The 14,773-nt window shown below is 41.2% G+C and overlaps 1 protein-coding gene across 1 annotated transcript in view; it reads left to right on the top strand.

The window, feature by feature from the left end:
• The first annotated feature begins 4,212 nt into the window (after positions 1–4,212).
• bicc2 (bicaudal C homolog 2) overlaps positions 4,213–14,773 on the top strand; it is a 32,461-nt gene continuing 21,900 nt past the window's right edge. Inside the window, 28 exon segments of the mRNA XM_037780297.1 lie at positions 4,213–4,236; positions 4,238–4,273; positions 4,275–4,319; positions 4,322–4,499; positions 5,614–5,660; positions 6,015–6,084; positions 6,201–6,280; positions 6,501–6,662; positions 6,775–6,828; positions 7,052–7,183; positions 7,185–7,268; positions 7,363–7,431; positions 7,433–7,501; positions 7,503–7,569; positions 7,572–7,615; positions 7,778–7,855; positions 7,857–7,910; positions 8,218–8,313; positions 8,315–8,377; positions 8,379–8,409; positions 9,175–9,290; positions 9,292–9,309; positions 9,396–9,560; positions 9,562–9,605; positions 10,714–10,819; positions 11,344–11,383; positions 13,144–13,307; positions 14,641–14,771. Coding sequence (XP_037636225.1) covers positions 4,213–4,236; positions 4,238–4,273; positions 4,275–4,319; positions 4,322–4,499; positions 5,614–5,660; positions 6,015–6,084; positions 6,201–6,280; positions 6,501–6,662; positions 6,775–6,828; positions 7,052–7,183; positions 7,185–7,268; positions 7,363–7,431; positions 7,433–7,501; positions 7,503–7,569; positions 7,572–7,615; positions 7,778–7,855; positions 7,857–7,910; positions 8,218–8,313; positions 8,315–8,377; positions 8,379–8,409; positions 9,175–9,290; positions 9,292–9,309; positions 9,396–9,560; positions 9,562–9,605; positions 10,714–10,819; positions 11,344–11,383; positions 13,144–13,307; positions 14,641–14,771 — 2,267 coding nt within the window.

Genomic DNA, 14,773 nt, shown 5'->3' on the forward strand with positions numbered 1-14,773 from the left:
GGTGACGCAACCATTGGTTCTTCTTCTTCTTCTTCTTATTCTTTGGTGTTTATTGGCGGTGGGCAAACCAGCTTATAGATGCATTACCGCCACCTACAGGACAGAGAGTGGAGCAGTAGATTGGACGGAAAAATAAAATACAAAAAAATAAAATTAAAATAAAATTAAAATAAAAATAAAGATAAAAATAAAAATAAAAATAAAAATAAAAATAAAAATAAAAATAAAAATAAAAATAAAAATAAAAATACATAAATAAATAAAATAAAATAAAAAAATGAAAAAAAAATGAAAATAAAAAATAAATAAATAAATAAAAATAAATTAAAAAAAAATTAAAATTAAAATTAAAACAATGAAAAAATAAAAAAATAAAAAAATAAAAAAATAAAAAAATGAAATAAAATAAAATAAAATATAAAAAGCAGTAGATTGGAAGGAAAAAATAAATACCAAAAATAAAATAAAAATAAAAATAAAATAAAAATAAAAATAAAAATAAAATAAAACAAATAAAAATAAAAAAATAAATAAAAATAATAAAAAAAATAATAATAATATAAATAAATAAAAAATAAAAAATAAAATAAAATATAAAATAAAACCCGGAAGTGTCTCAGGTGACGAACCCATTGGTTCATCTTGTTCTTCTTCTTATTCTTTGGTGTTTATTAGCGGTTGGCAAACCAGCTTATAGGTGCATTACTGCCAACTTCTTGACGGAGTGAGGAGCAGTAGATTGGAAGGAAAAAAAAAAAAAAAAAAAAAAAAATTTAATTCAAAATTAAATAAAAAAATAAAAAATAATAAAAAAAAATAAATAGAAAAAACCCCCAAAGATATGATGCATTGATGAAACGTGAACCAGCCTCCTTCAATCGTTAATAGGGTATGAACTCCAGAATACGGGACTGGTTTCAGGACAGCATGGTTTCTATTCCAGCAGCAACATTTTATTGGAGTAATTTTGTTAGTGATATTGACTGGAAGAAGGTTTGGTCCCTTACTGCAAAAGTTCCTTCTAACAAATAAGATTGTTGAATTTAAGAAGAGAAGAATAAGAATTTTATAAGATTTATAAAAGAATGGATCTATACTATCAACAATTTCTTCCTCACAAAACAAAAAAGCATGAAAACAATGAATGTATGCAATATCTTTAAAGTTTTTAAGTGAAGTTATTGTCATACTCTCGGGTGGTCTTTTTTTCAATTTTTTTTTTTATTTGATGTTAGTTTTGTTTCATTTCTGTTGTCCTTTTCTGTTTGGCACAGCTCTTTGTTTATGTTTTCGCTATGCTTCTTCTGTATGTAAATGGTTTAATGTTTTCTGCTGTTACTATGTATACTGTCATTTTGAATAAAAAAAAACCTTAAAAAACAAAAAAAAAACAGCTTTCTTCAATAGGCCTTGCAAGCCCCCGGGAAGATGGCCGGTCGTTGATCCAAGTGGCCCAAAAATACTTTTTCCCATAGACTTACATTTGGGCTATTATCATAATATTTTTATCTTGTAAAGGCGAGGCTTTTTTTATTTCATCTGTTGACGATATGTTTAAATAAATATTTAATTAGAGGTGGTGTTTGTGGGGCTACTTGGACTCAAAACCTCAGTTTATCTATACTCCTGGTATGGGCAGAACTATTTCCTGATCTGTGTTGCAGGGCTTTCAGGACCCTGTGAAGTTTAAAGCTGAGTTGAAATTGAATGTGATGAAAAGGCTGTTATCTGTGCAGTATTACAAAGGAGCCAGTCTTACTCATACACCCCCGACACTACCCTGTTTTTAACTATAGGCTCAGGTGTATATACAGTATATATAGAGGTTACAAGCTGCATAAATAGGGTACTTAATCAACTCACCTTTTGCCATCAAAGCAGAGACTTCTTGCATCTGTAGCACTTCTCTCTCTTACACACTTTATCTGAGGACACATTAAGTTTTAGAGTAAATGTGAGAAAATTGTGTGTAAAATGTGAAATATGTTGTATTGATCTATCTATCTATCTATGTATCTATCTAGATGAATAGAGGATTCACTCATGGTTTCAGGGGATGATTTAGTAAACCGCCCACAGCTCATCCGTCACCCTGCAGGAAGGTTTGGCTATTCTTTAGTCGACCCATGGATCAAACAGTGACGCACGCACCGACTCTTCCTGGAAAGACACACTCTTCCAGTCAGATGGGGCTGAACAGGGGGCTGGAGGGAGGAGATCTGCTGTTGTACTGTCAGATTAAACTTGGAATAATTCCCTCCTTGACCTGTTTCCATGGTGACACAGTCATCGTCTTTCACTTACCGTCCTCCTCGGGCAAATAAGTCTAGCCTGCAGTAGTTTTTAATGTTAGCAGGATCTCTGCTCTGCCAAATGATATTTGCTGATTCGCCTGGGGCCAAATTTGTCTGGGCAATATGAGTTGAGCTGGAAACAGAGTCCCACCAGGCTAGACTAATTGAGCAGTTTGTTTTTACCCATGTTTCAGTCTGTACTTCACTTCTCAAGTTTGGGAAATTTAAAGCAGAGAGGGGACTTAATACGTGCTAAACAGTTTTTGAAATCTCATTTGCTCTTTTTTGTTATATAACTTTTAAACCATATGTCACTGGAGTTCACAACTTTCTGGCTGCCTGTTTGTTCACAGATGAATGGGATTCCAGGCAGTGGGTGAAAACATAGTAATGGAGCTGGGTATTATTGAAGACAGCGAACTAAGTACATTTACTGAAGTACTTTCCTTAAGTACAATTTAGAGGTATTTGTTTCAGTCTTTTCATAGGATGCTACATTATACAGCTTTAAGAGTTCACATAAAAACAGATGATCAGCCTATAACACATTGTTAAACTGAAAAGCGGTCTCTTGTCATGTTTCAGATGTCTATGAGTTGAGAAAAAAAGAAAAAGTCTCTCTAATATTTGACAGGTGCATCAGAAGAAAACTAAATTTCAATGAAAATTAAAAAGCTCTCATCTAACTCAAGTACTTTCTTTAAGTACAAATTTATAGGTATTTGTACCCTACTTCAGTACTTTCATTGGATGCTACTCTATAAAGCTATAGTTACTTAAGAGTTGACATAACAATAAGTCTATAAAATACAACACATTGTTAAAGATTGATATCTGAAGAGCGGACTCTTGTCATGTTTAAGATGACTATGAGTTGAGAAAACTGAAAAGAGAATATGTGACATCAGAAGAAAGCAAAATTTGAATGGAAATGAAAAATACTCTTGTCTTAAATTAATAATTATTCCAGCAGTAAGCGAGACAATGTGCAGATTGTCTTCGACTTGTTACTATAGCAGTTTACACCTATTTCCCCTTTTAAACCTCTCTGGTGTCCCCTTTAATAATCTCACAACTCCTTAGGATGCTACTATTTGCATTAACATTCTAATATTGTAATTTATAATCAGTCACAGGGGGCATTTTTCTGCAGAATAATATACTTTTACTTTTGATACTTCCAGGTTTTGAATGCAGGACCTTTACGTCGTAACAGAGTATTTTCTTCCACCACTGACTGTTTTTTGTAATTTTTTTTTTTATCCCAAGCATTGTTGCAAGCTCCCCCTTCACACAAACACCACACACTCACGGCTGCCTGCGAAACACCCCTCCACTACCCTCACCCCGACCTCTGGAATCTCAAGCCGTCGTCCTTCTCATTCAGACGAAGGGGAGGGAGGGCAGACGTGGACGGATGTGCGGTGGAGCCCAACTGGATGACCCGTTTATTTTGTTAGCTGTGTGTGCTGGTGTGAGGATCTTTTCAGGATGTGTGTGTGTGTGTGGGGTTGAAATGTGTATCATAGGCCTTCTAGATAGACTATCTATCCACATGATCTGGTGTCATTGAACTGAGGATTACAGAGGATTTGTTCAGAGCAGAGTTGTAGATTTTGTTTGTCTGTCTGTAGCCCCTCAAACAGAGAAGACATGCTTATAGCAAAGACTCTCCTTATACATCTGTGCACTGCAAGGCCACAGCGGCAAATCCTTCAAGCCTCAAACAGCTTGAGGAGAGAGAGATTTGTGTACTAAATTAAGTGAAGGGGGCGGGGGATTTAAAGAAAAGACACAGGGGGGGTGTTTCTTACCCCTCTCTCCCCTTTTTTCTCTCTCCCTGCTGGTCTCCTTGGTCACACACATCACATACACACATCCTCACACACACAAACACTGACGAGGGCTCAGTCCTGCTATGGCCACCACCATCACCGAGGAGGGCTTCTCCGCTCCCGGCAACCATAGCACCCAGCAGCGCCTGAATTGGAAACTAGCGTAGAACCCGGCTCCAGCAACAGAAAAGCCTGAGCCCAGCAAGGACCCAATGTGACAGAGAGGAAAAAAGAGGGATGAGGAAGAGGATGGAAGGGGGTGGAAGCTCTGTGCCGGGGCTGGAGAACGCAAGAGGGCAGAGTCTGGACCCGGAGTGGGTGGAGGAGAGGTTCAGGATCGACAGGAAGAAGCTGGAGAACATGTTGTATGGTGAGATGATCATATGGCACTGTTCATTCTAACATTCTTCTCTGTAAGCTGCTTTTTTCTGGAAGTTTCTGGATGCCAATCATAGCGTTATTATCATGTTATGGTTTATGTGTCTCGTGTATGTGAGAATGGGGATGCAGATCCGTGTCCCCGTGTGCTCTTCCTCACAGCCTACTGACCCTGTGTGCCTGTCAGGGCCTCCAGCTGGCTGCGTCCTTGTTGTCACCATCAGTGTTAACTGCCATCCACTAAACTCCTGTTGCTGCATCACAATGATTTATGACCTGCAATGGCTTATGCATTCAGAAGTCTTTTCTGCTATCATCATTCCTGTCTGGGAAGCGGCGGTAACTGCCTCCGTTAGTTATCACTGCTTGGCAGGTTTATGACAAATGCCTCCCCTGTGTTACTGGGGAAACTCTTTCTGTGTGTGTGTGTGCTACGGCTGCAGATAGAGGCTGATGTTTGTCTGTTTGTCCTCACGCACACTCTTGATGGGAAAGCTCCGATAACTGTGGGCTGTGGGCTGTTTATAATGTGTGTGCATGTGGGACTGTGCTTTTTTACGGCAGTAAATATTGTATCTTATCCCTTCAGGTGTTAACCTGTCAGACTGCACTTGAGACTTCACTCTGATAGGATTTTTTAAACAAATTCCTTCTTGATCTTGCAGTTGTTTTTTGATTTTTTGGTCAAGTGGGAGGTCTTTACGTCATCAAATACCATTGATGTGATTAGCTGTCTCTAGGCTAATTTGTGGTTGCCCCCCACCCTCAACCACCACCACCTCCCTCCACCACACACTGTTCTCTTCCCATTCCTCAGCTCCGGCCAGCGTAACCATAGTGATGAGGGCGTTCCTGGGTCCCCCCCCCCCCCCTTCGTACCCTGTAAATGTCACCGTGGAGCGATGGCCTTTTAAAATTGTTTATGTTCCCGCCGACCTCTTATTCCAGTCGCTTGGCAAATCTCAGACAAGTCAACATTTAAATGTTGACTTTACACACACGCTTGATATTGAACACTTGTGCTGTAAACAGAGGGAATGAACGTGACAAATCACACCGCAGAACTGGCTGTTTTTTTATATGTTTGCTTGCTGTGTGTCTTTCAGCTCCAAAGCATGGAGATGGTGAGACAGGAGAGGAGTTTTTTGAGAGAGTAAGTACTACACCGGGAAACATTTTGCTCATAACCAGAAGAGAATGAAGCTGCTCTCCTCAGTGAATGCCACTGATAATCATCAGTGCATAAAGCCTCCTGGTTAAATGCAGCTTAGCAATCAGTGAGAGCATCCCTTTCACCATTTTAAACATTTGTTCCATACTCTGCACGCCAGTGATTACTGGTTTTATGGATGTGATAATTGCAGTCTTTGAAATGCAAATGAGGCTTTGTATTCTCAGGTCGAAGGGATCTGCTGTGTGTCTGGATGTGTTGTGATTTGTGGCATACAATGAGAGCTCCTTCTTTCTTTTTTTTTCTCACCCTCTCCTATTGTTTGTGCTTCCACAGGTGATGAGAGAAACTGACCCTCAGGTGAAATGGCCGTCCAAGCTGAAGATTGGAGCCAAGTCAAAGAAAGGTGACAACATACAGCAGTATTCTGTGTTTCGTCTCCTTCCTGTCGCAGATATTTACCATTGCCTATTTACTGTAACGTGTATATAACTTAAACTGAGCTCCTTTTTTTCCATCTAGATCCACATGTAAAGGTAGAGGGGAAAAGAGCCAATGTTTCTGAAGCCAAGAAGAAGATACTAGAAGTGCTGGAAACCAGGGTGAGGGGCTTGATTTTCACAATTTGTCTGAACAGTTAAATGAACAACGTACAGATGATGACGGGCTTTTACACGTTTTTCTACTTTGCTACTGCTTCCTTGTATAAAAAGTTATCTGGAAAATCTTTTTTGGTATAAAGTTTTAGTTGGCAGACTTTGGACATCTTAAGTATTGAAAAGTAATCTGCACAAATGACATGGCTGTTTTATATAATACCAGATCAACAAGGTGACTTTAAAGATGGACGTGGCCTACACAGAGCACTCCCACGTGATCGGGAAAGGTGGTGGAAACATCAAAAAGGTGATGGAGGTCACATCTTGTCACATCCATTTCCCCGACTCCAACCGCCACAACGGGACGGGAGAGAAAAGCAACCAGGTAACAATCTTGAATAAAGCAGCATTTTAATGAGCCACTAACTGCTGCTTTCGACAAGAAACATAAAACTAACTAATTTCAATATTCATTTTGTTTTTCCAACTTCTTCCAGGTGTCCATCGCTGGACCCATAGAGGGAGTAGAGGAAGCCAGGAGGAGGATAAGAGTGAGTGGTCAATGTACAGTCTGAGCAAAGATCAATTTTTATTTGTCTCAAAGCGTAATCTCTTCACTCCCGTCAAGACACAGCGATCAATAGAGTGATTAATAGAATGGCTGGCACAAAGAAGACAGGTATATTTGTCAAAAAGCCACTGTCTGTCTCACATCTCTTTATTCCCCCTCCTCCCCATCACGCCTTGTTTTCCATCCTATCGTCCTTGTCCTAGGACCTGCAGCCATTGTCCTTGACCTTTGACCTCCCAGTCAGCCTGGTGCCCCAGGCTCTGCCAGATGCAGGCTCCCCACTCATCCAGCAGGTAGTGCAGACTCTGGGGGTCAGTGTGAGCTTCCGGGCCGTTGCCGCCTCATCCTCAGGCGCAACCCAACTTCTATGAAAGCTGCTGCACCGTCTGGGGCCTGCAGGGCAACGCAGCTGCTGTCAAGGTTAGAGTTAAACAGTTTAGAGTCAAATTGAATCCCGTTCACACACATTAGAATAAGGTCTAATATCATGTATGTAATTATCATCACCTGGCAGAAGGCAACCTGCATCCTGATGGATCTGCTGCTGGGGTCAGAGGTCACAGGCGGCATAGTGAGCAGCCAGTATGGATGTCACCTCCCAGCAGCATCTCTTCCTGTTGGGGCAGAATGGAGCTCACTTCTTGAGCCTCATAGCACCAGACCCAGACTCAGATCATCCTACCAGACCTCAGCGCGCCTCAGAGCCCTCCGTCGCTGCTCATCCAGGCAGCCCCGACGGAGTGTGTCTAGCTCAGCAGCAGCTTATGGTACAGCGGGGCATTTGGTTTTTGTTTGAATTGTGCTAATGAACAATCCTGAGAGGCAAGCAAGTGCATTTTTTTTTTGTTTGTTTGCTTGCATGTGTAAAAATTTACTTTCATTGTTGTTTTCTTCATCTTTGGTAAATGTGTCTTTGTGTGCACATCTAGGACTGTCTGCCTGTGTGTTTGATGTTTGACATGCGTGAAGACGGGGAGGCAGATTCTTGTAAACTGGCTCAGATGATGCCAAAACCTGGGAGTCTTCATTAGTGTCAAGCCCAAAGTAAAACAGACCAGCAAGGTACGGCTTTATCAGTGTAGCGTTGCTGCTTTGTCCTTGTTAGAACCCCCCTTCCTCCCATCTAAAATTAAATGGTAATTCTGTTGTTTTGTTGCCAACCAGTCTCATGTTTTTTAATTCACTTTCAAGACTACACTATAGCGCTTGCTTATTTCATACTCGCTGGTTTAATAAGAAATGTCTATTGAAATATTTCTGGAATGTTCGCTTTGATTTTGAATGCAAAGCTAGTCTCCCCTGTTTGTCTCATGAACTTTGGTGTGTTGAATACTGATGTAAAACTGATGTATTGGTGTATATTTACCAGTCAGTGGTGGTGAAAGGTCTGGAAAGGAACATCTCCTGTCTTTATGAGGCCCGCCGCCTGCTCCTCGGGTTGGATTCCTGTGAGACTGCCAAGGTAAACCGAGATGACCCCTGACCCCATGCTAGCCGGCAGCGGGCTGACCCACTATTGGCTCAACATGTTTGCTGCAGCAGCTTCGTCTCTCTGAGCAGGGTGAGCTTGCACACATATACTGCACGGACCTCTTGTATTTCCCCCCATGTCTGGCTGTGTTTTATGCACACAATTCAAAATATGCATTCGATGCAAACTTATGTTTCACATTGTGTCTGATGCAGTGGTAACACTTCATTTTACAGGGTCTGCAAATGTCATGGTAATTAGGTGATAATTAGCAAGTAACCTATTTGAAATTTCTTTGGAATTACTGCCAAATTACCCCAATATTTACCTCAAAATGTATCAAAAAATGACTTTATTATATCCTTTATATCCATGTCTGCTGATAATTAGATAATAATTAGCAAATCACCTATTTTAAATTCTTAATAAAACTTCACAAATATCACCATTGTGTAGACAATAAGTCACACAATGGTGATATTTGTGCCTGATCAGAAGTGTCTTCTATTAGTTTTGGTTTTCCACCTCCGATGAAGAGCAGCTCACAGACGCCGCTTTCTCAAGCCTAAGGGCTCTATTTTAAGAATTATATGCTATTTTAGCATATCATTATTAAATAATGTTTATAATAAAGTAATTTTCAATAAATTTTGAGGTAAATATTGGGGTAATTTGGCAGTAAGTCCAAAGAAATTTCAAATAGGTTACCTGCTAATTATCACCTAATTACCATGAAATTTGCAGACCTGTAAATGAAGTGTTTACATCTGTTTTTTTTATGTTTCCCTGTTTTATTCAGTAGTATAAACTAATATGAGCTTTTACTTCACTATCATGTCCCATCTTTTTGATCAGGCTCTGTGCCAGCTGCCACTCCAGAGGTGGCTAACTGGCACTAAGTTCGCCCCTCACCTCCACCAGGCCTCAGCCCTCACGCTGAGGAGGGGAGGACAGGACTGAAGGGAACAGACAAGCCGGCCGCTGGAGAAGGTTTTGTCACTGTATAGTCAGTCTGCTATCAGTACAAAACAAATCCTTCCTCAACAGAAATCAACCACATCTCTCCTCTCCTTCAGATCCTAGAAAATGAGGACCAGTCTGTCCAATCAGAGGATGAGAGCTCTAAGATGGAGCTGATGTCATCATCTGAGGTGTGTGACGCAGTCAGCAGCTTCAGCAGGGTGGGATTGATGGGACGGAGAGGGAGTCTCCAGGGTCCTGAGATTACCAAGGTTTTCGTTCCAAGGGAGACGCCATTCCACAGGGCAGGCGCTAACGTCTTACAGGGAGCATTCACTGTTTTTCAATCACTTGTGACGTCACTGTGTTGGTTTACATTAACTCCCTGATGACTTGTCATAATGTTTAAAGCAGCAGTGGTTAGAAATGGAGCAAATATGATGAAAAAGTTTTTTTTTTTTTTTATAAAACGGTCACTAATCCTGACCAGTAGTGCATGAGTACAGGTAATCTTAAAAAAAATCACTGTGCCCTCTCGTGTCCTCGGTGCTCCTGACGGCATCTGCAGGATTCACAGCTGCCCGGCCGTCCAGCTTTCATCTGTGAGAGCCGTCTGTAAATTACTCTCAAAGTCGATCAAGCGGTCAAATCGGCAGCGCTGATCAAATATGAATCAATATTATGTTACTGTAATGCCTATTTCTCGCCTCAAATGTTTTCAGAAACATATTGTAGTGTACTGTTTAGCTGTAAAATGAGAAAGTTTGTGACCCCCGCAGCCATGTTGAGATCTGTGAGGAAATACAAGCACCGCCCACCAGCCAGAGCACAGCCAATAGGAACGCTCTCTCTGAAATGAACTGTGATTGGCCAAAGTCGATTTTTTAAAGCCTGAAAACAGAGCCAAGAGGAGGTGCAGAAGTCTAGTTATCTCTCAGAACACTTGAATTACAATATGCTGAAAGGTTATTATAGATTTTTTGCTCAATGATGCCAAAAATATTCTGCCTACCTCCACTTTAACTTAAGGGTAATTCAAACCAAAACCCATAACCAAGTCCTAACCATAAATATATATGATTGACCTTGTGGGGATTTTGTCCCCAAATGGAACATGAGTTCACCTGCATGTGCCACATCTGTCGAAAATCTACAAATCTAGCTAACAAAGAAAAAACAGTTAGAGAAAAGAAACTTTGTTGACCTCATCTAGTCTCTGTCATTTTCTCGTTCTCTGGATAAAAAAAAAAACAGTTTTAATGGAGCAGCTCTCCCTTAATAAAACCCATAATTATATCTTTGAAATCCTAATTGCTGCTGCTGGGAAAGAAAGTGTTGATATGCTCTCAAATGTTGGAAATAGCCATCACAGTATAACCTAACCTTGTCTTTCCATCTGTCTGTCTGTGTGTGTTTGTCTCCTGAATGTGCCAGATTGCTGAACGCAGAGATGGATGCAGGGAGGAGTGAGCAGAGGAACAGCCTGAGGAGAGATGTGATGCCGGCTCAGGATATTTGCGGTGACTCATCCAAGGATGAGGTGAGGAAAAACAGGAATTGTAGGTCTCTGTTTCCTCACAAAATGATGCACTGCATCTATGGACAACCTTATTTGGCGACAGCTAACTCTCAGTGGAAAGAGAATCAAGTGTTTTTGAAGCCCTGAAAGACTTTTGACACTGAAGGTGTTATAAGGGGAGCAGGGTGAATGTGAGAGAGAAGACTTAACGCCTTCAACTGTTTTGTTCTTTTACATCAAACTGTAGATAGATTGAAACTAGCAGGAACATTTTATTTGTGATGTTGTGTGACCTATTGATTTGCACATCCCTGACCCCGGTGCAATTTGATTTTGAGAATCGATTGTTGTGCTTGCTCGGTTCCCTTCTTATTTGTCATCTCTCACTCTTAAAGGTTACTGAGCGGAGGATTAACAAGTTTACCGCCACAGCCGCAGCAGGAAGTGTTAGGTTGCCCCCTGCCTGTGCACCGTAGCCAGAGAAAAAATAATTAGATTTTATGCATTATTTACCTACTCTATTATTTCCTGATTGTGCTTTGCAGGATTATGACTATGAGAGGAAGAAACTGCTGGCAACCAGAGGTTAGTGCTCCTAAATGTTTAATATTTCTACTGTGGATTCAAGAGCTCTGCACAGGCTTCTGCAGCGACAATTAGGCCACTGCTAAGCAAACATTTCTTTCTTTTATTGATCTATAGTTGCTGCATGCTGCGGATAGATATATTAAAAACGAATTTTGCAGGGGAATTTGGCCCAACATACGTACTGTATATTGTTGTTTTTGCTCGTCAAATAGCCACCTCTATACAGCCAAGCTGTTGTTTTTGGAGCTGAACTGGGAACAGATTGGAACAGTGCTTTAACTAAGCTCCTCAAACAACACTAAATCAAGGGATTTATTTAGTTTGCTGTAAAAGTGCACAAGTTTTTCGGTCATATTGATGAGAAAACACGATTTAATGTCACATGATTATCCAGGATGAAGTAGCTTATTTAGTTTATTCAAGTATGTTATGGAGGCAGCACATTAATATCCCGAGCAGAGGCAGGCTTTTGATAGAGGGGGCTCATTTCAGCGACGCTCACTGCCAAGACAACTGATGAAGGGGGCCTATTTTATGGGTTGCACTGTGCCAAAGTTATAATAGAGTAGCACTGGCACTCCTACTTAATTCACACGGGGTCGATGCACAATGCAGACAACACACACATGCATGCAGACACAGTTGTGTGTGTGCCCTCATACTGTACACTCACACACACACACAGGAAACAGTGCATCATCCATCATGCAGAATGAGAGATACTGGGAAGATCTGCAGCCAAATGGTACTAAATTCCCACAGTGTTGCTTTATGGGATTATGAATTAGCAGTTTGAATGGGCCATCTGCCTCACAGTCATTAAGACACCCATATGCCAGTATATGAATGGGACATTTACTCACACAAACACACACACATACCACACAAGTGACAACCCACCAGCTATAATCCTATTGATATCGCACTCTTTGGAGTGCTGTTACAGGTTTTTTTTTTAATCACACATTCACACATGGATCGTACTGCCAGAAGAGGCCCAGGGTCACTTGTTTGTCATTTGAGAGTGTGTATCCGTCTCAGCCTCGGCAATTTGAGTTTTATTAAGCATGCCACAAGCTGGCAAGGAGAGGCAATGTTCATGATTCATTATTTAACACCTGAACCCAGCATGTCCAATTCAGACTATCACAGGAGACGTGGAAAACCTGCAATGCATTTTCGTGACGGGCGGACTGAAGCAAAATGCAATGTTGTGAGCTTCAAAAAGTAGCAGTGTGAATTAATTTTTTTAACTCACTTTCTCAAAGTGTGTGCTCATTCAAATATTTCTCCTTAAAGCTGCTACAATCCATATTTCTAAATTAATCAAATGAGTAATGTGAAAAGTGACGTGTCAAATCGAAAAGTTATCAGAAGACCTTTTTACAGCCTTTCAGCTCATTGTTTTGGTTTTATGTAACTTTAATGTTTTAGTTCCCCTTACCAAAAGAAGTTTATTCAAGTGTGCTTTTAATATTTTAAACTTAAAATAAGAAAGTATACTTTCACTTTAGTTTGCATGTACTGCAAAACAGCTGAAAATTATGGATTTATATTCCCCAAGTGGCCAGAAACACGACCCTAAAATGAACGCTAATATCACTCTGTGTCTGCTCAATGTGTAAAACTAATACGTGAGGTGACAATATGTCAGTGTCGCATTTCCAGCTTGCCCTTAGGTTGCCAAACAAATCAGTTAATGCAGGTTTTAAGTCTGTATTTCTGTTCTCTGTGTGTGTTTGTATGTGTTGTGTCAGCCATGCAGAGGACGCCTGTTGTCACAGAGGTCCAGACGCCCACAGACACCTGGAGTGGCCTCGGCTTCTCCAAGTCCATGCCAGCCGAGGCCATCAAGGAGCTACGCAACATCAGCCGGCGCAGCTACAAACCCTACCTGAGCATCAGCAATAGCCAGCAACAGGTACAAATGAGCAACACGCTAACTTAATGTCTACTTTAAACTTCCAGCATGGTTCATTTTGATCGTTCATTTTAGCCTGAGGCTTGACTTTTGCTGAACTGGCTGAATTCTTTTGAGCTGCCAAAGCTGTTTTTTTTTTTTGCAATGTGATAAAACAAGCACCCCCATTGCGGCCCACTAATACACTCTCATTTATAGCTATTGCTCTCTAACAGTTAGAGCATTTATCTCACTGTGTGGTAAGCACTGCCAATTTCTACGCTCAGTTACCTGGGGTCTGATAGCATCGCCTCAGTCAACACAGCCACTCCTCAGCAACCTGTTTACCTGAGCTGTTTCAGCTCATCTCCCCGGCTCTTTAAAAGCCTCCTGAACGGCAGCTCTCTGACTGCTCCGTAGCCTGTGAGGGAGAAACAGACTCACTTATGTTAATAAGAGCAAGAGGCTTTCCTCCAATAAGTTCAATTTTCTTCTGAGGCCCAGGCAGCTGGGGGGGAAGCATTCGCTATTCTCACCGCATTGATCATTTCCAGTGAGAGACTATAACGGATCAGCCAACGGGGGTAAATGAGCTTTCTTATAAAATCTTTGGATCCAGTGGCAGGGGAGAAAAAAATAAAAGAGGCACCAGCAGCATGCGATGGGGCACTAGCAGCATGCGATGGGGCACCAGTGCGCAGAGAGTTCACTAGCATGTAGGGAAGTACGGCTGCATCATGTTTTCTCCATTTTAAGGCCACCCTAGAGGGCACTTCATCCCGATTTCTCTACTTGAAGAGCATTCTAGCGGGCACATTATCATGTTTTTTCCACTGGAAGGGCACCATAGAGGCCACTTTAACATGTTTTCTCCATTAAAGGGAACCTTAGAGGGCATATTATCATGTTTTCTCCACTTAAAGGCACCCAAGAGGGCACATTATCATGTTGTCTCCACTGGAAGGACACCCTAGAGGGCACTTTATCATGTTTTCTCCACTGGAGGGGAACCCTAGAGGGCACTTTATCATGTTTTCTCCATTTAAGGGCACCCAAGAGGGCACTTTATCATGTTTTCTCCATTTAAGGGCACCCAAGAGGGCACTTTATCATGTTTTCTCCATTTAAGGGCACCCAAGAGGGCACTTTATCATGGTTTATCTACCATAGGGGCATCCAAGAGAGGGCACTTTTGCAGTGTTTTTTTTTTTTTTTTAAACATAGCGGCACCAAGGGGGAAGCGGCAAAGCAAAGAGAGATCAGACAGAAGTACAAGGTGCTGCTGTGAAATGTTCGCAGATGAAAGAAACACGAGTTAATATTTAATGCCGTTACACTGTCTGTCTCCTTCTAGTCGTGGGCTGCTCAGATGGGAAAGGTGTACAATGGGAGCAGCCGTGAGAACTGGAGGGACAGACGTGGATCCACATCTACATCCTTTCCTGTCTCTTCCTCCTCCTCCTCCTCCTCTTCCTCCTCCTCCCCCT

This window comes from Sebastes umbrosus, chromosome 9 (genome assembly GCF_015220745.1).
Source record: "Sebastes umbrosus isolate fSebUmb1 chromosome 9, fSebUmb1.pri, whole genome shotgun sequence".
Lineage (NCBI taxonomy): Eukaryota > Metazoa > Chordata > Actinopteri > Perciformes > Sebastidae > Sebastes > Sebastes umbrosus.